The sequence below is a fragment of the Copadichromis virginalis genome, linkage group LG16, assembly GCF_057382275.1.
Source record: "Copadichromis virginalis isolate Kocher_CV1m ecotype Utaka linkage group LG16, C_Virginalis_male_GT1.1, whole genome shotgun sequence".
NCBI classification, from domain to species: Eukaryota; Metazoa; Chordata; class Actinopteri; order Cichliformes; family Cichlidae; genus Copadichromis; species Copadichromis virginalis.
Window position 1 is genome coordinate 35,060,965 of NC_140633.1, and position 24,875 is coordinate 35,085,839.

General features: G+C 41.1%; 1 protein-coding gene across 8 annotated transcripts in view; it reads left to right on the top strand.

Annotated features, from left to right (window-relative positions):
- tns1b (tensin 1b) overlaps positions 1 to 24,875 on the top strand; it is a 191,391-nt gene that overhangs the window by 72,102 nt on the left and 94,414 nt on the right. For all 8 annotated transcript variants that reach the window (XM_085434574.1, XM_085434578.1, XM_085434581.1 and 5 more), the window contains exon 3: positions 5,523 to 5,560. In XM_085434574.1, the coding sequence (XP_085290700.1) occupies positions 5,523 to 5,560 (38 nt within the window). The remainder of the gene's footprint in view (positions 1 to 5,522; positions 5,561 to 24,875) is intronic.

Consider the following 24,875-nt stretch of genomic DNA (forward strand, 5'->3'; position numbering starts at 1 on the left):
TTACTGGTTAAACTTTTCTTCTTACTTTCTTACTGTGGCTTTGGGAAGAGCGCCCGATCCATTTAGAAGCCATCATGGATCTCTCCAGTTGTATATGGACATGAGCTTTCTTATCCTATGAGCATTCCCGTTTGTCATGAGATTACACAGATGCACGTTTCCGAACATCGAGGATTCTCATCTGCTATACGTCACCATAAAAGGCTGATGCTGAAAAACACTTAAGCTGATGAAGAAGCTTACGTGATTGGACAGAAAGCTCCGACCCAGCTGCCGGGCCTCACTGTGATGACGTTTCTGTTATTTCCAAAGTCAAAAATCGATTGTCAGTCTGCACTTTTAAGCCAGTGTAGCCTGCTCAGAGAACAAGAACATCTAAGAGTCCATGACAAATCGGTGAGATTATACAGCATGATTTAAAACTGCAGAGCCTCTGTTAAATGGGCTTTGTGGGCAAATTGTGTCAGCAATTGAGATTTTAGTACTTTGCTCTGTTTTACATCATTGTACGGGCAGTTATGGCGGATTTAGCTGTGGTTTAGATGGAAAAAACAATAAATTATAAGAAAATAATGATTCATAGCAATTTTGATCATGAAAGTAAACATGACAAAAGCCAAGCAGAAGGTTTACAAGCTCCCACGTGAGTTAAGAAAACAGTCTTTGCGGGAATCGACAGTCATCTAAATGAACGTGTTTCATTATTTTTGTCTGGAGTCGATCTCGGTGCTCCCTGACAGATTATGTGAGTCATGCTGTAGAAACAAACCCTTCTAGTTTCACTCTGGGAACTTTCTGGGATGCGCTGTGCATCCCGGTAGGATTTCATGGTGCCTCCCAGATTTGAAGGCCTCTAATTAAGAAGTCAAAAAAGCCCCCCACGTGTGCAAATATAGTCCAGCGAGCGCTTAAATAGAAACTAAATGCCTCTGCATGATGTAAGTACACTTTTTGGATCTAAAAAGGAAGCTTCTCACTTTCTCAGGTTTCAGTTTGTAGACATACTCTTGTTGCACACTGAAATACCAGTGAACACATATTTTATCTTACATTTATCATCTTGCAGCTCACATTGAACTGTGTTGTGCACCTGATGTAAATAATGTTAATAAAGTTCTCGTATGTTAATTTAACCCTAGATAGATTTTAAAACTGATAAGTACCCACTCCTAAACCCCTAACTTTTCTCTCATTCCAAAGAATATAGGGTTAGATGTGAAAGAAAAACTAAAGTCTCCTGAAAAGCCTTGTAGGTTGTACCTTAATCCTTACAGTTGCTGCTCAGAGAACATGACCTCTGACCTTGAGCAAAATTAAGGACTTCAAAGTGCATCAAAGTAAAAGTAAAGAGTTTTGCGTAGCTTCTCCGCATCCAGGCCATTTTTCATTGCTAAAGGCAATAGGACTTCTTTTTGATTCATGAAGACATTTCAGCTCTCATCCACGAGGATTCTTCAGTTCCAAAACTGATGGAGAGTCTCAGGTTTTGGCCTGTTTTTAGGTGGTCCTGAAAGTTGTTCAGTCACTTTGGTCTGCCACGACCACAACAACCAGTCGCAGTAGATGGCCGCCCCTCCCTGAGCCTCGTTTTGCCAGAGGTTTCTTCCTGTTAAAAGGGAGTTTTGTCTTCTCACTGTCACCCAAGTGCTTGTATATGATTTTTGGGGTTTTCTCCGTTTCCTCTCTATTATTGTAGGGTCTTTACCTTACAATGTAAAGCACCTTGAGGCAACTCTTGTCGTGATTTGGCACTATATAAATTGAATTGTGTTTGGGAGTTTGTCCCCTGGATGTGTGGCCTTTAATGACTCACATAATTACAGGGTGGTTCATCATCTTTCAGGACCATATCCAGGGTGACACCTCCACTAAACTGTGACTCTCCATCAGGTTTTAGAACTGAAGAAGCCTGCACCAAAGGCAGCTGTCATCTTTTAAAGCATTTAAGACTAAAGGTAAAACATCAGGTGTTCTTGGCCTTGATAACTTGAGCCTCTCAGCAAATAACCATTGGCTTTACTGTCAGTGTCTGATGTTTAACTGTAGTGTCACATCATGTCTTAAAAATAAGATTCTTGAAAAGAATGTTGAATAATCACTGACAGAACATTTACTGAAAAGCTGTGCGGGCGGCCATGATGATGTTCCTCAGTATCCTTCTTGAACTTCTCATATTCTTTTTCATTGATCATTTTTGAGAAACGAACAAAAAACAAATGTCATTTTTGGGTGTATAAAACATCAAAATGTAATTCACCATGAGGGAGACTCAGACTCATGAGATCGCACTCTGGAGACCAGATGTTTTCCTACTGAGCTAACTGACCAACACACACACTCAGCCACACCATGACTGCTGACATCAGAGAGGCCACAGCAGTCCCAATAAGAGCACCATGTGTCACAGGATAAGATAGAAGATCATTTGCATGTATTTACGTGTAATTTACACATCGGAAACTTGATATTTAAACAAGAAAACAGTCTTTAAAAATAAACATTGTGTGACAGTTTGATCAAAACCATTTCATAACCAAATAAGTTTCAGTCAAATTAACTCTTAAAAAGAGACGTGTGCATTAACCTTCTTAAATGCACTGGTTCTCAAACTTATCTTGGCGGAAAAGAGTTCACACCCCTGCTTTTTTTATCCAACATTAAAGATACCTGCTGCAAATTTAGCGGTATGTCATTGTTTTAGCGTAACCTGCTTTAGAACCGACATTAGATATTGTTCATGCACGTTTGAAATAGATTTTTATATTGAAATTAAAAGATGACTTCTAACTAAACTAAGTGTGTTTGTTTAAAAGAAAAATGCTCAGTCTGAGCTTTTCTGGCAACCAGAGTAAGTCAGCTGTGAAGAATAGTACACAATAGGCGCCACTGCACCAACAAAGTCTTGTTTATCTCCTTAAATTCATAGTTTCCAGAAGCTTATCTGCTTGAAAACAGTAGTTTTCTCCCAATATGTTGGGGGAGAAGCTGCCCCTGAGTTCAAGTATCTTGGGATTTTATTCACGATGATGGAAAGGAGCTGGGCCAGTGGGTTGGTGCAGCATCTTCAGGAATGAAGGCGTTGTAGCAGACTGTCATGGTGAAAAGTGGGATAAAACAAAAGGCAAAGCTTTTCCAGTTACCAGATCTATGTTCCAACCCTCACCTGTGGTCATGAGCGCTGGGTAACAACCAATAAGGCAAGGCTGCGAATACTAGCTGCCTCCTTTGAGAGGTTTTTCTGGTTTCATCCAACAGGTTCTTCCCTCAGTCTCACCTTCCACCTCTGGTCTTTTTACTTTTTATGTTGCAGATTTGTTTAAGCCTGTGCAAGTGCAAAACCATTCACTAGTTGAACTTAGCCAAGAAATGTCAAGATATGTCTTTCACACAAGCCTGGGAGAATTAGCATTTTATCAAGTCTTTCTGTGTTGTCTGTATGTACTAAACTGCTGGCCCCAGTGGAACATTGACTTGACATTCATAGAGTGAAGCTTATAAGAAGGAGGGTCACGCAGAGAAAACTCCACGTGGAACTAAAGGAGTGTTTCAGGGATATCCTGTATGATTAATCTGTATACATCAGAGAGAACATAGTGTTTAGGAAGCAAGAGTAGAGGAAGTATAGGGTTCAGGAAAACACTGCACTGCCATCATAACATAATACAAAACACACAATCTGACTCTCGCACAATGTCAGGACTGGCCACCTCCCAGTTTCATATCAATGACTTGACAACTATTCACAACAGATATTACAACTGCTTTGAAGAATGTGGCTCGAGACAGGAAGAAAAACTCATTACATAAGGCGTAGAGCGTTCCAGTAAAAGCATACAGCCTTCTCCTTTATTTGGAAAGCCTACACCTCGGCACGCTGAGCCGTGTTTTGGTTTTCTGTCCTTCGAGGGAAGCTGAGAATTTATGAGCCGCTGGTCCAGCTGCTCTCTCTTGTTGACCCTTATTGGTGGCCCAGTGGGAGTCCACAGAGAGGCCTTGAGGACAGAAGGGGAGCTGTGAAAACTGTGCAGAAATTCTATAGTTAAACAACTTCTTTAATCTTTGATGAAATTTTCGAGATCTGCTTTAACCATATACTGTACTGGTGCAGTGGCTATTTGAAGAGAGTGCAACTGAGGTTCTTTTTTTCATATCACCTGAATACATCTCATGCAATCAGTCATGTTTTAGAAAATGTTTAGAAAAGATGACTTCTTGCTAAAAATAACAAATATGACTGATTTCGACGCTCTTGTGTGACACAAAAGATAACGGCTGTTTCATTCAGTATTCTGAATAAAGTTTGAGAGGCTTTAAAAAAAATCCCAGAAGGTTCCTAGGAGAAAGAGCAAGGCTTATCTCTAGAAGGTGGTCTTAAAATCCAGGAGTAAACCAGGAAAAATTGGGGTACTGGTTGGAATGAAGCAGACAGACGTGGATTTTTATTGTAGCAAAAAAGGTGAGAGAATTAAAATGTTCAAAAAGTGGAAAGTTTCCAAAAACAGGAGGAAAATCTGTCCCTGATCTTTAAAACGGTGCCTAAGATTAATATTCTGGAGCAAGAAATTCAGGAAAACTGATTAATTACTCCAAAAAGCTGATTCTGTTAATCTGGACGTAGCGTTTTCAGTGGGAGAAACGTTTCGTCACTCATCCAGGTGACTTCTTCAGTTCAGCTGACTGCAGGTTTCCCCAACCTTATAAACAGTACATTTGCACAATGACTGAAACCAGCACCACTGAAGCTGGGACTGAAGAAGTCATTGGATGAGTGACGAAACGTCTCTCCCACTGGAAACGCTGCGTCCAGATGAACAGAATCAACTTTTTGGGATTTCCTTTCCTGGATAATTGAGCATGCATCAAGACTGATCATTTGTTGTTTGGGACTAATGAGTAACCTAATATTTTCCAGCTGCAGACCTCGAGATAAATCAGATCTTTTAACTTCATGTGACAGTCGTGTGGTCAGTGTAGGAATCGATAACTGGAGGGTGGCCTGTCGCACAAATGCACAGACGGCTGAAACATCCTGACTCATTCATTGCACTGAAAGCTGTTTAGTCTGGGAGACGATGAGTACTGCAGCCCAAACTCTCACAGTGGTTTCTTTATTATGTCCGGCTGAGTTTGTTTTGATGTGTATCTGTAGATTTTGAGATGCTTCAGTAAAAAGATCATCGCACTGGTGATGATTACACTTTAAAAAGTTCATTTAACCGATGACACAGAGATGAGATCTCTCACTGTGTGTTATCCTTCACAGCAGTGAATTCTAAGCCTTTGCTGGGAGTGTGAGCTGCTGTGGCAGTATCAGCCTGCTAACAGCAGATGCTGTTTGACTTTGACCACAGTACAAACATTGTGGAATTTGAATATACCTCTTGCTTTTTCATGTCTTCTTGACAGCTGCTCAGCGTCATCACTCATAATGCAACACGCAGTCTGAATTTCTCCATAATGTTCAAAAGCTTTTTATGATCTGTGGAGTTAATTGGTTTTTCTCTCCTTTTCTCTTTTTCCAGTGTGCCGAATCGCATGCCACAAGAAATGTGAAGTCAAGGTAAGAGTCCTAAACAATTTGCACACATAAAAAAAAAAAACCATAAAGGAAGGCAATGTCATGTTTGCTGATATTTGAATGTTATATTTAGTAATACCTTCATGCATCAAGTGAATATTGCTTTCCACATGAAGGAACATGAGAAGGGCTGAATGTTCTGTTTATTTGGAGCCATCTACTCTTTAAGATGTGCGTATGTGCACATATACATGCAGATGTTGAGATAGGTGGAGTTTGGGGGGAGTTTATGTTCTGCAGAAGAATCTTAAGAATGTCTAAACAAGTACTCTTTGTACCAGAATCTGTTTATGTTGGATGAGCTCTTGCGTCTTGGAGATCGTCCCCGTGTTCTAAAAATAAAAGACCTCTTGGTGGAGCTGGAGCTCGATTAATGTTGTGCGAAAGCAAAGAGCAAGAAAATGGGAGGGAAAAAAAAGAGAAGCTGGAGTTCGTGCTGGATAATTAGAAAGGTGCAGCATTCATTTAGGGTTTAGGGCAGGATTTGCACACATACAGCACATACCTAAACACACACCCTTCATCTGGTATCCATTATTGGAAATGGGTGCTAGTTGCCAGCGTTGCCCACTCTGTTTTACACACAGGAAATGCCAGGGGCGCAGGGCAGGCGGGCCACGCTGAATAAGAGGCGGTGGGTTTGGTGAACCATGTGAGGGAGGTCTCCAGTGGAACGTTATTAAACAAAATGGCTGAAATTATAAGACCTGCGTGTGATTCCTGTCTCACTGGTGACTGCGTTTCAATATTATAACCTTTACAAATGAGAGTGCCAGTTTCTTAGGATGGTTTAAAGTTTTAGTTCACCAAAGCTAGTGAGAGAGCAGGTGCAAGGGTTCAGGTTTAATTCCACAGCTCTAAACAACCTTTAAAATATAACACATCCACCATCACCCAATAGATAATGTAGCCAGTGACCTCTATGGAATAGTCTTACTGCTGTTTGAAAGAATGTGTGACCTTTATCAGTTTTTTGATTAATATAATAATAAATTTAGGATCGTCAGAGAAAAATTCTCCCACTCCTACAGCTTCCTCGTGTTTACAGACGGTCCAATCTAATGTCTCTTATTCCTCCGTCATTAGTAATAGACTGCTTTGCTCAAGAAAGTTATTTAGTCTTTTAGCTCATGTTGTTGTGCTACATTTATTTGCGCTCAGAGTGCTTCTGTGTAAAATCTGTTTTACTCTGGGCTGATATGAAGTTGGGGAAACGGGTGCATATGGGAATATGTGGCAATTTCACAGCTGATTCTAATTCCGACAATGAATTGTCATGCACTCAAACCTCTTCATGAATGACTTAGACTTTTTTAGTGGGCTTAAAGAAGCAATTTACTACAAATATGTCCAGTTAGGATCTGAGCCTCTTGTAGGGGGAGGTTAAAAACCTTTTGTGTGATTCTCTCTTAACCTTGGGTTAATAATGGTAGATGAGAATAGAGTGGGAGTGTGTGGGTCTGAAAAGTGAAGCATTACAGAAGAGTCTTAATGCATCCTGTTTAATAGCCAGTAGGGAGTATTGTGGTTAAAAATGACTTGCAGTTATATCAAAGTCTATGGGAAGCAGACCTTTCTTTGTTGTTTCATGGTGTCAGGCAATACTTTCAGGTCATATTAAACAGGCCGTTAAGTTTTATAAATTCTGGTTATTCTATAAGAAGATTTTCCAGAATATGCTCATGAGCATGTGGTTTCAAAGTCAGATCCACCCTTCATTCGACACATCCAAGTTGCTAATCTTGAAGCTTCAAAATGACACTTTACAAACGTGTGAGTGACACCAGTCCCTCTGTCCAGCTTTCCATTTATTCTGCTGTGTGCGCCTGTTAGCAATCATTAAATTAATCAATCTTTAGCATCTACAGGTAGCTGTCTAACTGACAGCTAGGTAGGTAGCTGGGGTGATGGTAGGGTTTCAGCAAGGTTACTGTAAACCTAAATTTCATGAAACCTGGTGGAGAGCTGGAGCTTCGGGGGAAAAAACACAATGTTACTAAAGGGAAAAAGAATAACATGAAATTCTGCTGTGGATCCAGATCTCTCACTTTAATGTTGGTAAAGCATTGGTGTTGGTTAGCGATGAGCTTCTGACTTCCCTCATAATATGTACTTTGATCCAGAGTAATTTGAAAGGACCTTATCGAGAAGAAATGTGTCGCTGAAACCTGCAGAAATTACGTCTTTTTCTCCTTTGTCTTCCCTGCAGATCGTGCAATTTTTAAAGTGTGATGAATGGAAGTACACAGTACATGATAACGCTTGAATTTCAGGAAGCCAGAGGTCAAATTTGTTGGAGAAGCCTAGCAAACTGCCAGTGTCTATATATACAAACCTGCAACTTTCCATCTCCAAAAATCACAGCAGCATTTCCTTTTCTAAACATTTCAGCTAAAAATGTCAAGGCTTTGGCAGGAAGCAATTTGCTAAAAAGCCTGAGATGAAAAACAAGGGAGTGACCGCGACAGGGTCAAGCATGATAACTATCGGCACTCAGTCAGGCCTGCAAGACCACTGGCTACATTTTTATGACTTATTTATTTTAAAATCCAGCTAAAGCTCTTTTCTGCGACCTGTCAGCCATATATGATCTGAAATGTTAGGAATCTGAGCGCTCGAAAATAACTCAGAGGTAGGACAGTTCTCGTAAGTACACGTTACAATTATAAATCTCCATCTGGAGATAAGAATAATATACAGCCCATATTTAACCGGGCAGCAAACAAATGGTCACAAAACGCCTCCCCACCTTCATGCCTGTTTACTCACAGCTGGATGTGAAAAATGTGTTAAATCTTGTCAGTAAAATTTTGCTTCTGGGTGATGACAGGAAAGAGCCAAAAACATCACATAGGGTGATCCTGAAAGTGAACATGAATATGTTTGCATGAAGTGATGGTATCTTTCCATTTTTCAGGCTAATTTACAAGTCTCCCTTCTTTATGCACAGTCTCCTTTGTATATATAATATATATATACTTCCTTACAAAAACAGAGAGGCTGGATTTCTGGGACTTTCGTGCCAACTTGCTGTGAAAGCGCTGAGGAAAGGTAAAACCTCAAACTGCTTAGGCACTAATTTCAGTCTAAAGGCATGGCTTGTATGCCTTCCACCCTGCCCAGCAGTTAAATAACAACATGAGTGCATTCAGACTTCAGTTCTAATTAAAATATATTTATTTTTCCCTTTTAGTTAACCTTACAGGGTATTGTGCCAAGAAAACACTGCTGAAAATCGGTTCAGGACACCATCTTTCCAAAAAGACTTCATCCTAGTAAGGACTACTTTCTGCTGGGGTTTAATACACGTGACGTTGAAGTTGTGAAGTTAGAAAGAATTTAACCTCAACTAGAGTTATCAAGATCAAATTCAGGGCTGTCAGTCTTCATTTACCTGAATCAAGGTAGTTATTAAAATATTGGTTTGTTTGCCCAGTGTTTGCTCCTCAGGAAATTACACATTGATGTGAAAGAGGTAGTGTTGATACCATATAGCCATCCACAAGCACGGACAGGTCTAGAGCAACAGATTTCTCTCAAGAGCAAACTGTAACCCTAAATAAATGTGAGGAAAATAAAAATAGCGGTCAAATCCAAGAAGGATGTTGGTTAAAAACATAAATGATAAGAATAGGCTAATAAGGACAGTAGCCTTATCATTGCCTATTTAACACCAATTCACAATAACAGTTTGCTCAAAGTGCTTTACATTGTAAGATAAACTCAACAAACAGAGAAAGAGAAGCCCGGCATTTCCCCAAGGTCCCCTCTGATCAAGGACTTGGAAAAAAGTGGTGAGGAAGAACTCCCTTTTGACAGGAAGAGACCTCCAGCAGACCCAGGTTTGGGAAGGAGCAGCCACCTGCAAATCCTATATAAATACAGGAAGAGATTCGCTCACTGTGCATTATTTTGTCACTAATGGTTGGTTGCTAGTAGTCAATCTACTAGTGTAATTACTACTCCTTTGTGCTATATGTCAATCAACAGCATTCTTCACTTTCATTGGTAGTTGCTTTAATTTTTTGACTTTTTTTGAGTTGAGACAATATTAACTCTTGACCTGCCAGTACTTGCTTTGCTTTGGGTGGTCTCTTGTTGTTGGGACATCACCAGCAGTCACTATCTGTGTGGACGCCCCTTAAGGCTGCTTTATGATCAGTCTACAAAGGTCTATAGAAAGGAAGTCAAGCAAGGAATGGAATTGCTTTCACTTAAAATCTGTATCTCTATTGACAGTAGTCACTAAAAGGCAAAGATCCTCTATGTACACCAAACATTGTGCTGTTTCCTTACCTTTTGAACATAGCTGAGCTAACATGATTTAGTAGTGCAGGGTAATTCTGAAGCTGCGTTTAAAATCATGAAGTTACTTCTATTAAGGAGCTACTTCACTTTATAGTACAGAAATGAACTGCAGTGTCCTTGCTCATAGTAATAAAGGAACCTGCCATTCTGTGTATTTGTGTGGCTTCAAATATAGTATTTGGTGTATGTTGTGTTGTACAGCTGAGCTGTCCAGTCGAAGTTATTTGGTTTCTCTGATCCTTGCATGTCAAGCGTGTTTTGAGAAGGAAACCACCGTGTTCCACCATTAATCAGGAGCAACGTGGAAGAGCGTATCATCTCTCCGCCTCTCTGTCTGCTGGTGTTTTCGTTCCGCTTCTCTGAAATGATGAAGCACTTGTTTTGTCAGCTCCTGAAATTCTCAGAGTGCATGCTTTGAAACTGTGGAGAGAACTCGTACGTTTCTTTGTGCTGGCTCGCTTCCACTTTGTGCTTTTGTTATTTCAGATTTGTTGTTTGTGATCCTTTTAGTTCCTTTCACTGAGCACATCATGTTGCAGTTTGAGCTCTGTTGTTGCTGCTTGGAGCTTCCTGATGGATGTGCCCTCATTCGGCTCATCAGGTTTGCCAAGTGAAAAGCTGCAAATTGCCCCCTTTGTTTCATGAAAGTTGCAACATTATTACTAACACTTGATTCCTTTCCCATTCATCAAGCTTAAATTGTGTTACTGAGCATTTCAGAGTATAAATCTATTGAAATAATAGTCAATGATAATAAAACCAGTAGGTTCACTTGCAGAATTGAGCCTCTTACATAAATATTCTCCTTTCCAGGAAGTTTCTGGATCTTACTACATACCACTGAGTTCAATAGTCATTCTGGCACAGTCTGCCTGTCAGTAGCTACCGTTTCCCGACATTTTTAACATTTCTGAGCGATCACCTGGAGATATAAAGTTCTTGGTGCGGCTACAAATAAGACAAACAGTCTACCTTGTATTATTTATCGCTTCCAAATCTTTGACACATCCAAACACCTGTATCCACACATGTGAGATGCATTTTTGAGAGAGATCGTCAGGTCTGCAGCTGGAGAACAATGTTTGCATCGATAACTGTGAAATTCTGGAGCAGTTATCTGGTTAGCAGTTATCTGGGCACTTGTTTCAGCGGTAAAACCTGGATTCATATTCAATAGCTTGTTCTGTTGTTGACCTCTTTTTCTGTTTTTTAGATGATTTTGAGATTATTGTTATTTTGATTATGCGGTTGGTTGTTTAATGAATCCTCAGAGCCCACACCCAATAAATCAAAACAAATCTGTTCTATATGGATATGGATGAACTGTTTTCAACCATGAATCCAGGTAATGAGGTCTGGATGTTGTACAGATCTGATTTTCTGGACATTGTCCAGATGTGGCCTTTCACATATGAGGCAGACAGCTGGAGATTGATGGTCATGAGGTGGCGCCTGTGCCGATCAAGCAGGAGGCAGGACACGACGCACATCAGCACACACTCGCTGTCTGTTAATTGTCTGAATGTATGAATCAGTGAAAGGTCAGGGCTGCAGTGCATGTGTGAAATGGCTAAGGTGTGATGGTCCAACACTTGGGTTCAAGGCGAAAACTCTGTTAGCTGTAGAAACATCTGGCATGAAGTTGACGCTCCCCAGAGGGTTGATCCTACCTACTCTGGTTAGTGAGTATCATTTGGTTCAAAGCACCACTATGTCCTATCCATCCATCTTTTAGAGGAGAGGTGGGGTAAACCCTGGACAGGGTCATCACAGGGTTCACATATAGTTAGACACCTACAGCCAATTCAGACTCCCCTATTACCCAACACACATTTGAACTGTTGGAGGCATACCTGGATCCATCTTTCATACTGTCTACTTCAGGAAGAAGTTGACCAAAGGAGAAAACCAGCAGTGCCTTTACATACAAATTCATTTAAAGTCACTGATTCATTTTGTTTCCCCAGCCCAGTGTATCCATGATTTAAACTTTGGAGATTATTCTACACTGTGCCAGAAGACAGAAAGAAGAAGATTCATCCCAGAATGACCTACTGCTCCCATGTGTCTTTGCAGCCAGTCTCTATCGACACACAAGCCTTTATTTAGTTTGCATTTTTTCCCTCTTGCCCTCGAGCCTCATCCTCTCTCGTGTAGCGCTTGCTTCAGCAGTCGCAGCAGCTGTCAGGATCATTTGGCTTGATTAACCTTGACTACTGTTCCAGTAACTTCCTGTAGATACCACACATTGCCACAGTGCTGATTTATCACACAGGCAGAAACTGTGATGTGTCACCACAACTGAGCCCCAGCAAAGGTTTTTCATATTCAAAGACTGTAACACAGTCTCTGTAGCGGTTTCACCTTTAATTTCTCTTATAAATTCATGTTTCTGTTATTAAGACACATAATATAACAGGTTCTTTGATCATTTAAATAAATTGAGTCATCATCAGGAAATGTATATTACTTATGGCGCTCAACCCCCTCGATGTAGAAAAGGCCTTTATGCTCTTAGTTCTGCATTGCTTTCGTTCTAATGGATAAACAAGGCATTCAAAGAAAGGGGAAAAAATACATATTGTGCTTTTGCTGTAAGACATTACATAAGTCCAAGTTTGGGGAGGTTTCAAAGCATTGCGTTGAACCCCTTTGACAACATTAACAGCTTCCTTCATTTTGCATGTTGTGTTGGCCGTGCAGAGAGTGAGAAATGGAAGTTAAAGTAGGAGAGGGGCTGACCCTCTGTTAAGAAAACAAACGGAAGAGGCCGTGTCAGAGTTGTATAATTGTTACACACTTAGCGCGCCAACCAGTTAGAGCAAACACACAATGGCTCATGACTAAAATATTCCTGTATTGGTCATGGTATCTGCACCTACTTAAAAAAAAAAAACACAACAAAAAGAAAACAACAGCTCCTCGTCTGATCAAATGCAGAGCCAGCCAGCAGCTCTGAGGCTAATTGAATTAGCAGTCACAGGACAGAACACATGCTCGCTACTCTGTTCTCCTCCTTATGACCGCAAACGTTTGCAGGAACACAACAACAGCTCAATCATGGGATAAATCATATGGCTTCTAATTTGAGTGCATTTTTTGTATAAGGAGCGATGTTTTCTGGGTTTAATTTCATTGCGATTTTGACTTAATTTTATATCATGAGGATGAAAATAATCGACTAAGTAAACATTTTTACTACAATTCAGTATTTGTCAAGACATGTTGAACTTTAGCAAGTATGCAGTTTCTGATTGCTCCCACGTGAAAATATTTAAGGCAATTGTCTGAGATTTTATGCAAAGTGAGTGTCGTCCTTGCTACATGTGCTACCTCCTGCTGTGTGCTACAGATGTGGACAGAATTATTAGAGCCTCCGTGAAATTTAAAGGCTTTGTCATTATTTTCCCAAGTGCTTTTCTGACATAGCATTTCTAAAATTGTTTTCTTTAGAAAGCATAAATAATTTTTGTTTGCACATAATAACAGAATTATTTCAGACATAAAACTATCAGGGTTAATATAATTAGCCCCCTGAAAATGGACTTTATTATCGAATAATAGCACAAACCACTGATGTGCAGTGATGTGATTTAACTTTGTAATGCTCAAGGCTTATAAAATTGAGTTAAAACCAAGGATTATCTTCTAATTTGCACACAGTATAAAAACTTCAGAGAGGGTTTGGGCTGTCACATGAAAAAGCATCATGCCAAGAACAAAATTAATCAGTTTAGACTTGAGAAAAATAATGTTTGATGCTCTCGAACCAGGAGATGGATATACAAAGTTGCACAGTACAGACAAGCCTTGCAGGTGGGAAAATAAAATTTTAAAGACTCTAAAAGGAAAACTAGTGAGTGATGTGTTAAAAGACCCCAAAACAACGGCCAACATACTAGTCAATGACTCAGCCAAGTCAGCTAAGCTATATAGATGATCCTTTATACAGTATTTTTTATACAGTAAGTTTCATCCAGATAGATAAACACATGTAGGAAGACCTACAAACGTACGCTGCAGTCATTATAGTAAGATGAAAAAAATAAATATGTGACTTTAACTTTGACTGTCAAACAAAAGAAATAAAAATGGACCTACAGTCACAATCATCTGTCATTTCTCCTTGTTCATGTGCATAAACTAACGGCTTACACAAGGACCATGGGCTTACGGCCATGTATTTAGTAAGCGCATGTTAACGACATGTGCATAGATACAGCAGAGAAAACAAACAGGAACGCCCAGCTTTAGCATGATGGAGTAATCAAGAGCTGTGGGAAAGAATGTCAACAACGTGCCAAGTGCACGAAGGAGACGTGGATGGAAGAAGTGAGTGAGAAGGATGAATGTGCTTAAGATCAATTAGAAAAAAAATTCCACACTTTCATTTCATTGCCCTTCTTGTACAGAGGAAGAACTGCTGAGCATGCACCATCTCTCCCGGAGTTTCTAATCGTCTCTGAGTGCTACAACAGCTGTGAGTGTTGAGGGTTTTTTTCAGAGGAGCCTTCTTTATTACGTGCTCAAGGAGTTTGGAGACTTTGTTCTGTTCAAGTTCCCCACCCTTACATCTGCAGCCTGTCCTTTGGTTCAAGGCAACAGCTTTTCCATCCCATGTCAGCTCCTGCTGCCTAATCATGACCATCCAGTAGAAAAATCCATGTTAAATCTGGTCCGTAAGCTGCGAGGGCGTTTCCGAAGCGTTCCACCGAGCGCTGGGGGACCGAGAGCCTGACGCTCGCCCCTGACGTTGCTTGGGAAAGCCTGAGTCAGACTCATGAAACTGGACCTCACCCAGAGTGTTCTCTCCCGCTCTGTGTTCCTCTCTGTAGCCCTACTGTGTACTATTTTGTTTTTTCTTTTCTACGTTTTTCTTTCTCTATCCTCCTCTTTTTCTTCCCCCATCATTCACTGATGAAGGCACTGATTCCCCCCTATTGTTGCTCCTTTGCTTATCAGTCGGTGTGAGGACCACACATGGTGAAAAAGTGATTGGTGCATTCATTCTTTCACAATCATTCGTGTACAGAAGAATTTGTTCCCTCCCAATAATAAACATTAAAGGAGCAAAGGGCCTACTTAGTGAAACTGATGTAGCAATCTTTTTTTTTTTTTTTTTTTACCCCCTCTCGCATAGACACTCACAGCCACTTCATTAGGAACACCTGTTTATTTGCGTTTTAACACAAATATGTAGTCAGTCACTTGGCAGCAAGTCGATGCTTTTAGACATGTGGACAGGATCAAGACAGCCTCCTAAAGTTCAAACTGAGCATCAGAATGGGGAAGAAAAGGAATTTAAGTGCCTTTGTGAGTGTGGAAAGACCTTTACTGTTGGCTGCACCATCTACCTTGTCTCGGATTTACCGAGAATGGTTTGTAAAGGCAAAATATCCAGTGAGCGGCAGATCTCTGGGAAAAAATGTCTATATCAGAGGTTAGTGGACAATGGCCAGACTTCTTCAAGACTACAGTAACTCAAATAACCACTTGTTAAACCGGCTGCCAAGCCTGACAGAAAAACTGAGGCTACAGTTCACACGGGCTCACCAAAATTGGACAATAGCCGATTGTAAAAATGTCTACATTTTTGCTGCAACATTCAAATTAGGTGTAAAGAACATAAAAGCAGTTGAGGCTGATTTGGGTGGTATAATGCTGTGGGAAATATGTTTTTTTTGCACACTTTGGACCTCTTAGTACCAAATGACCATCATTTAAATAGCACAACCTCCCTGAGTGTTGCCGATGACCATGACCATGCCTTTATGACTGCAGCGTACACATCTTCACAGCTCCCAGCAGGACACGGCATCATGTCACAAAGCTCAGATTGGTTTGAACATGGCAATGAGTTTTCTCCACAATCACCAGATCTCAGTCCAGTGGACCACTTTTAGGATGTGGTGAAGTGAAGATTCTCATCGAGCATGTGCTGCAGACATACACTGTTGAATCAATGCTATCAAGAATTAAGAGAGTTCTAAGGATGTCTCCAAAAGGGCATCCAACTCAGTCCTATCAAGAGGTAACTAATGAACTGCCTGGTTAATGTAAGTTATGAGTTTTTGTAGAACATGCAAGACACATTGTGGTCTGATCTCTGAGCTGCTGCACAGCAGGTTGAAGAAGCCAGAAGGAACATGATGAAAGGAGGAGGTCTGACTGAAAGCCAAGCTGAGTGTTGTTTGCTTAAGCTAATGTAACTGTTTTTGATCAGTCTGAAAAACATCACTGAGATGCACACGATTCCACGTTTAAACATGCAGAAAGTTTTGCACATGAGCTTTAATATATCTGAGCTATTAAGCCCATGGCTTTATTAAGTGCTTTATAAACAGATAACACATTGTTACGCTGTGACTCACACATTTTGGAAATCTTGCCTACATGTGCGTGGATTTAGCAGGGAAAATACTGGGCGATAAAAGTAAATTAGTTGAAAGTAAGTCTGATTATTGTGCTTTTCTTTATATGGGGAAAAAAAGATGGTGCCATCAAAAAGTAATGCAGAAAATGTAGAAAATTCAATAGAAATGTAAGGATTTTGTTCCTGTGGTGGATTCCCAGACCCTCCTGTTAATGTTGTGTCCTATTAAAATGAGTTAAAAAGAGACTCAGAGATTTCAGTTCCTACAAAAATGAGCAGTAAGAGTAAAAAAAAAAGAAAAAGAATTGGCGTGGCTGTGCGATAGTTGTTTCTGGCAGTGCCGGTGTGATTACAGACAGCAGCCACAGGATTATGAAGGTAATAAAAGCCAGGACGCAGGAAATAGCCCAGACTAAGAGAAACATATCAGCCTCAAACACAGACAGATAACTTCCCCACGCTTTGCACTTCCCGACATACACGGATGAAACTGGTGGTCTGCACCACTGCATTGTGGTGAGCGGTGAAACACAAAGCTCGACTCAGAGCCGCACAGGCAAACGCAGACACTAGGAACAGGGAATTCCCGCTCCCCACAGTTTAAAACCGTGTCCCTCCGCTGAAGGTGACTATCTCACATAAACAAGCATGTTGTTTTGTTGCCGTGAACCACATGTCTGCTCTTTGGCAGCACTCCCTTCCTTCCTGGGCCTTGTCATTAATAGTGAATTAAATAACGCTTACATAGCTGACATCTGGTGAGCACGACTTCAAGCTAGAGGTGTTGCTCTTCAGAGCCGCCTTCCATGTAATTACCTCCAAGCAGCATCAAAGACGGTGGCCATTCTTTCCATGTTGAGACATAATCCTTAATGTGCTACAAATTTGTACCATGCATTCTTCAGTAAAGCCTCTTTGTCTGCTACTGGATAATAGCCAGCGACGTTGTGGGAGCACATTAAAACGGCACGCTTACTGTAAGGCTGCGAGTAGTGCTATAACCTAGGCTGCTTGGATGACTTGAGGTGAGATTAAAGCCATCCAGTTTAATGTCATTTACTGGATAGTTGTTGAGTCTGATGTGGCCCAAATGTGCCAATCGGTTGACAGCTGCTAACAAAATCTATAGTACTGCATACAAACACACTTCCCCCAAAGCTTTCATGCAGTGGCTGAATCGCACCAACCAGGTTATCACCTGTTGGCCATTAAACTGACATTAATGATAAGTTAAGACTAGATTCAATTTAAAAAAAAAAAAAAGGTCAAATTTTCACTCAGTAATTTTGTTCATATCCATTCTCTTCACCACTTTATACTGGTGACATGTCCAGGGAGTATCCCCCAGCCCTCATCCTGTGACAGCTGGGATACGCTCAAGCATCCCCATCACCCTGTATTATTTTTTAATGCATAACTAATTGAATTTGGGGTTAGAAATGAACAACTAATCTGTTAGGTTAGTTTAAAATACAGTGGTTGCCTCATCTTTCAAAGCTCAGTTTTCTGTCAGGTAAAAAGTGACGATTCATCCCCGTTAACAAGTGACTATTTCATATTTTTCACATTAGACGGGGCTGGAAGACGACGTGTTGGTTTTACTGGTGGTGTCTGATGCATCAGTCTAGGATGAGCTCTGGTGACTGTGAAGGCCACAGCAAATGACTCCCATATTCTTATTATTCTTAGACCTTTTCTGTAAGCACTTCTACTCTGTGTATTGGAACAAACCTCTCCTGCCATAATAGACACATTTCATCACTGGAAGAAGGTGATCACTCGGAACAGCTGATTTGTGGACCTAACAGGACCCACTAGATCACCCAACTTAAGGGGTCAAGAGCTTTTGATCTTTCTCCAGGTTATTGCTATTTAAGTTACTTGATTCTACTTTTTTGCCAGCTTAAAACTCGTAGTTTTCAAAGCCAAGGTGATATATTTAAAGGAAAGATATTTAAAATGTGAAAGGCTGATAGTCAGTGAAAGCAATCTTCTGACTACTTTCACTCTAGAGTGATGTTCTAAATCTTTATAATAGCATGTAGGGACAAGGTTTAACTCTTGGAATCAAAGCCATAGAATTTCATGGCGTTGTGAGCTGGTGACTGGTCAGCATGTAGCTCCTTGCTGCTGTTTACACTGTCTGACTTTGCCTTGAAGTCAATGGATTCATTCATGGTACTTTCCCTCTCGTGGGCAGCCGTAGAGTGAGTGTGTAGGAGAGAGCTTGTGGGGAAGGGGGGGAAGGGGGGGCAGAAAAGGCGGGTGGAGGTCTGCCGACGACTCATATTTAACCTGTAACTTGAGAAGCTGATAACAAGGAGAGAATGAAGAATGAGCTCGTGATGAAGGAGTGTGTGTGAGAAAGTGAGAAAAAGACGGTGAAAGGAAAGAGGCGTGCTTTTGTTCCCCCCGATCTCACGTCCCCTTCTTCCCTCCCGATCTCCCTGGGAAATTTGACTTGAGTATTTTTCTCCTCCTTTCTCGTTACTCATGTGTCTCCCCGTTTGGGAGGAGGGTGAAAATGGTCTGAACAAGAGGGAGGAGAAAATAAACCCAGGGAGTGAAAGAGAGGGGAAATAGCTGTAGCCCGTAGCCAGACTTTGCCTGCTTATTCAGTGCCGAGTGCTGCACTGCGCCGTCTCCAGTTGTGGGATGTTAAGATTTGCCTTTGGCTGCACTTCGCCCCACTCGCGCGCTCACATTAAGACTCTTTAGACATCTTTATGCTCATTTTCTTGGAGGAGGAGTGAGTGAGGGAGAGGCTAACCAGACCTATTAGCCTGAAGCCTGAAACAAACACTCTCTGACACACACACACACACACACAAACTCTCTCTCTCGCTCTCTCGTTCTTGCTCTCTGACACACACACTCACACACACACTCCTCCAGTCCTGCGCTGCACCAAGGTAACAGTGAGTGGATTTAGCTTTTAGCCATCTGGTCGGAGCACAGAGGAAAAACCTCTCTGCTGCACACGGTGGGGGGGCAGAGGAAGAAAAGCCAAATGACGATGCAGCACTAAAACCAGACAGAGAAAACCAAAGAGTGAAAGAGAGAGAGAGAACGACACACAAAAAAAAGACACTCACTCTGAGACAGGATGGCCACCGCAGTGTTTCAGGTAAGAAGCGTGGTTGGGAAAGGAGGGTAAAGTACTGCTGTCTGTCTGATGATCGAGCTCCTGGCTTTTCGTGTGTGTGTGTCAGTTTTCTGCATTGTGGATTTGCTTCACTGTTACAGAGAAACAAAGTTATCGCAGGATGTGTGTGACCTGACATAGGTGTGATACTCATGTGCGTTATGCTGCACTGGAGCAGTGCTGTCTTCAGTAGGTGAACAGTGATAAAGAGTGAATTCAGACACATATTGTGTGTTTCCACAGCAGAGTGCATCGAGCTGCTTCTGGTGTGGATTGCAGGATTTTATATTAACGAGCATGTAATATACACAAGCTCATGTTGTATCAGTGTAGTATTTAAATGTGTTTATGTCAGGTAATGTAAAGCACTGCTTGCTTCTGTAGTGCTTGTGTATGTGTGTGGTCTCCTTGGCTAACCATGTTTGTGGTTGGTGGCCCATGGTCATAGCTGGAAAGATGGTGGCCTCTTCTCTTCTCTTCCACTTACCAAGAGTGAGAATGAAAATGTGTTTGCTGTCATGCTTTCAGTGGTGCTCTGTATAAAGTATGTGTGTGTGTGTGTGTGTGTTTGTGTCGACTGCTGCAGTTGTTTCACAATAAGACCTTGCAAAAGTTGTTTCACAGATATAATCGCCCCAGGCGTGAGAAAACCCAACAGCACTTGGGGAATTTTTGGCACGTATAGCGGGAGTTACAGTTGCCTCCAGTTTGCTTCAAACTGGGGAGAAGAATAAAGACGTAATGTGAAAACACAGAGCGTATTCTTAAACAGATTTGCAAGGTCACGCTGGTCACTGACAGCTGTGATTTTTCTCTGTCCCATCCACCCTCACTGAGTGGGTGTTTGGATTTTTAACAGATTCTGGCTCTTTCAGCAGGATATAATGTGAGTAAGAGGTTAAATTGTCTTCACATAGTTAGAAGACAGTAGGTTTCCATAAATACATTTTGTAGTGTAGTTGGAGCTGTTGGAACACAATACTAGGCTATAATGTAATGTATTGCTGCTGCTGGTAATGTATGCTAGAGACAGCTGAACGAGTCCAGTAATACTTATCTTTCAGCATGGAGCTGGTGTTGATGACTGCCCCCTCTAGCTTTTGTGCTTTTTAAAAACTGGCCCTCGTTTTGACAGATTTGAGAACCAATGGTGTTATTAGCAGATATTGGGGTAATTTCAGTAGGATTTCATTTTGGACTCAATATGTGGGCACCATCTGCCAGTCACTGGTGAATTCATTATGGTAACCCTTCCTTTAACCACTGACATCAGAGGTTCCAACTTTGGGTCTGGCACTTTTGTAGTGCCAGTGCTAGCCTTACAACATTTTTTTAAAAAGATGGTGGAAATGTGTGAAATTGAGCACCAGCTATGCACTGATGGAAAAGTTATGTGTCCACAAAAATGTCTAAATTTGACCCCTGTGCACCCCCAGCTTTTACACATGGTGTTTGTGCACAGTCACTTCCAGATGTTATACAGTGGGGTACATTTTGTCAGCATGGTTTCCAGTACAGGGAGATGTGACTGTAAATCAGTCCAAAGTTGTTGAGAGTAATCACCTTTATGCTCTGAGGAAACATTTCTGTCCTGATGTGAGCTGTATCGTCCAGGATTGCAGTGCTTCCATCCACAGTAGGACTGGTTTAACCAAGTTGACCACCTCTGTGACATTTTGGACCAATGTGTATGAGAGCACTTTCCACCACCCAACATCTTTAATTTTCATTGTACATTTCAGCTTCATTATAACCACAGAGACCCAGAAGTCTTTCAGCACTTGTAGTTTTGGGGACTCATTTATGAAAACGCACCATATAAGCAAACTATAATAAGTGATGTCTTAATATATATTTAAGCAACATTGTGAAAGAGGTCTTGGAGTGGTAACCATTTGGAATGGAAAGAATAAACAAGAAACAGTAACTAAATCTAAAAGCCTGTTGAATTTTCAGAAGCAATTCCATTTAAAAGCAGCATTATGTGATCAGCTAATCTAAGGAAAAACAATAGGTTGCATGCATAACACTGTTGTAAAGTGATTGGAGATGAGAAATGGGACGATATTAGCATTTGTCTGTCCAACTGACCAACTCCTGAGGGCAGCTTCTTTCATTTTAGCTGCTAATTTTTCATAGTCACCGGATAGTCTTCTTCTAAAAGCAGAAGAAAGGGGAAACCAAAACAATTAAAGAAGCTAAAAAGAATTTAAATTACTCAAGAGATTAAAGGGAATGCAGATTCCTGTGTTGCACAGACCTTTAAACCAATACTACGGGCAAAATACTGATTACAAATGATTTGCTGGAATGAGCGGTTTCTGACATCACAATTGGTAATAACTTGTAGGATGTGTAACCCACACATTCCTTGGCTGGCGTATGTGTAACACGGCATTGTCTTGCCTGAAGAGCGGCATTACCCGTGACGCCTGGCTTTGTGGGAATGGCGAACATCCACTGGCTTGAAGCCTGTGCCGGACTGGATTTCAGAAGAGGCATTTTTCATCATTACTGTCTGCCAGTCTGCCAAAGCCTCCCTCAACCCACTCTTACAGGCAACTCTAACCACAGTTACATACTCAACCACACATTCAGCCATAAGATCGGGACAGAGGAAGGGCTGGCCAGTTTGTGAAGGTGTGTTTGTTCACTTACTGTGTATGTGTGTGTGTGTGTGTTTCTAGGATTAGGAATAAGGCAGTGCTTCATGAACCATAAAAAACCACCAGTGTGAATTCTCATGCTCTTCAGCTGATGTAATCTTTCTTCTTCTGTGTGTATGTCTCAGTTCTTGCAGACACTGCCTCAGCTACGACATTACCGTGTATTGTAACAAACCATTTAGTTTCTTGTGTTTACTATTTTCTCACGGACTCACATTGTGACTGTGCACAACTCTAGAAGAGTGAGAGAACTTGGCTTTAGCCCTTTATTCAAGGGCACAAAGGTGCATTGTAATGTAAGCCAGGAGACACTTTTGATTTTGCTCAATGTTACACTCAAGTACAGTACAAAGTTTGCATATCCAGCATAGGCTGAATCGATACATTGCATAATACATCTACTGTATTATAATTGAACTAATGCACTCTCACTTATGTTCACAAAATGCTGTGCTGAACTGTAATGTGTGCACACAGCAATATATTTATTCCCTGGGTCCTCGGGGCTCAATGTTGGCACATACTGCAAACCTGCAATACATTAGCAACATAAATAATCCATAGCCATGCCAAGGCATCATGCCTTATTGTTGGGCTTTTAGTATAATTAATAGCTTCAACTAAGAGCAAGTAAAAGCTTCACATTTATCAAGGGCGTCCTATAATGTTTCACTTATTGTCGTTGCTTAGCAGGTCATCTGGCATATATGAGAAACTGCTGTCATAGGCCCACAGGAAGGTGTTTTAAGAGCGTTTCAAAGAGCATATCCGGAGACTAATGTTGCAGTTAAAATGAACAGCGAACCCCCTTCAAAATTTACTGCTTAGGATGCTCGAACAACTCGGGACCATCAGCCCACCAGCTTAGATGAACACACACTGTTTTCAAGCTTTCTTTTGAGGTATTTAAGTTGTGCATTATCATTGGGTGATGTGTTGAAATAATTCAACACGGCCATGAACATTCATAACCTGTACGAGTTCATCCCATAGATACAGATACATACCTGCTAATTATGGCTTTCTTCTTATAACATTGCAAAACAAAGCTGGAGTACAGTCGCTTTGATGGGTTTTACTCTGCATTATTTGACAACAATTCCAAAAAGCACCAACACCACAAACACGCTCGGGTAGCGGAAGTGAGGCCCGGCTGGCTGCAAACGTGCTTTTTTTCTGCTGTAGAATTTTGCATGTTAATATGGGAGTTTATGGGAATTGAGCAGTTTCTTGGAGCCAGCCTCAAACACACTGAAGGCCTGCAGTTTTTGGTACTCCTATATCTTCTTTGGTTTTCAGCTTCCAAGGTTGTCGGCTGGTTGTGACTTACTGGTAGGTTTGGGGCTTCTGGTATCTTTTTATTGGAGAAACTTGTCCAAAATGGGAATGTAGACTTCCACACTGATGTTTTTGTTCTCCAGGACTGAACGTCTTCACAACACTTCATCTTCTGGTCTCACATTATGGAAATCTCTGACAGTGATTAAACACAACTCTACACAGTAGCTTAACGCAAGAAAAAAAAGATGACACCACCTTGAGAGAAGAAATAAATTAAAATATGAATTGGACTTGTTCCATTGCAGATAGGTAAAATAGTTATACAGCTCCTCCAGCTGGCCTTTTGTGCATCATGTACAGTTTGTAAAATATTTGTATTAATTTATTTTTGGCTAAAAACCTCAGTGGGTATAATGGCTCGTTTTATGTTTTGCTGTCAAGAATTTGCCCGCAGTCTTCTTTCTTTCCATGTTTCTTGACTGGTAACTGGAGCCAGCAGTCTTTAGACTTCCCGAGGACCCTCACAGATTACTACTCTTTAAATAGAGGGGCTCCTTATAATACCCCCAAAAAGTGGAACATTTAATGACAGCTAATCTTTTCAATGACTCCATGCAATCAAGCTGGAGGCCTGGTATAATGGCCCTTTCTTGAATAGCATTGGTAGTTTCATAGTCAAGGAACATATTGAGAAAGGAGGGGGGTTTCATTTTCCCAGCCTCTTTTTGGGAGGTTTATTTTGGCATGCAACTTCAGGGTTTTTTTGATTACCAAATGACACCGTTCCCCATTTTCCAGGATGGCAACCTTATCAGTAGACCAGTAATACTTTGTATCAGGGGTATCCAATCAATGTCCTCAATGTACCCTTGCAGTGCACCATCTCACAAACATTGACTTGTTTTGGCTTTAAAGCAGCTTGATGATTATTGAACGTGGCTCCTCCAGGGGAACTGAGCCACATGTAGAGTCTTGAAAGATTTATTTACCTTTTGTTATCCCGGTGCCCTTACATGCACACGTTAGTTGGGATGGTTTGGCTCTTTTTAAGCCTTTATGCCCCTCGTACACCATTCGTGCCAGTTTTGCCCAAAGGTCAATAAAAAACACAGTTTCTGCTTTGTTATGCTTTCCCTGAAGGTATTCACTCAGTTCTTCTAGTTTCCGAGGGTTTGTATAAGATGTAAACATTTTGATTTTCTGATGTCATAGCTTGACTGCGATCAGGATGGTTTGTTTTTGATCTCATTATTGCTGAACCTGCACCACTGAGTTGAAACTTTTTTTAAACATCTTTCAGATTGTTTGCACAGTAGATATGAGAGAAGACTGATGAGGTCATGTCTCAGGATTTGATTTCCAGGTCTTCTAAGTTTGCTTTGGGCTTAGTTCTTGACTTTGACGCGTAATAGCCTTCGACAAGATGCCGTAGCTTTGAACCTCTGTGGCCACTTATTTCATCACTGATTCTTTTAAGATTTCCTCCAGATTTGGTGAACCAGCTCCTGATTAGATGAGGCCAGC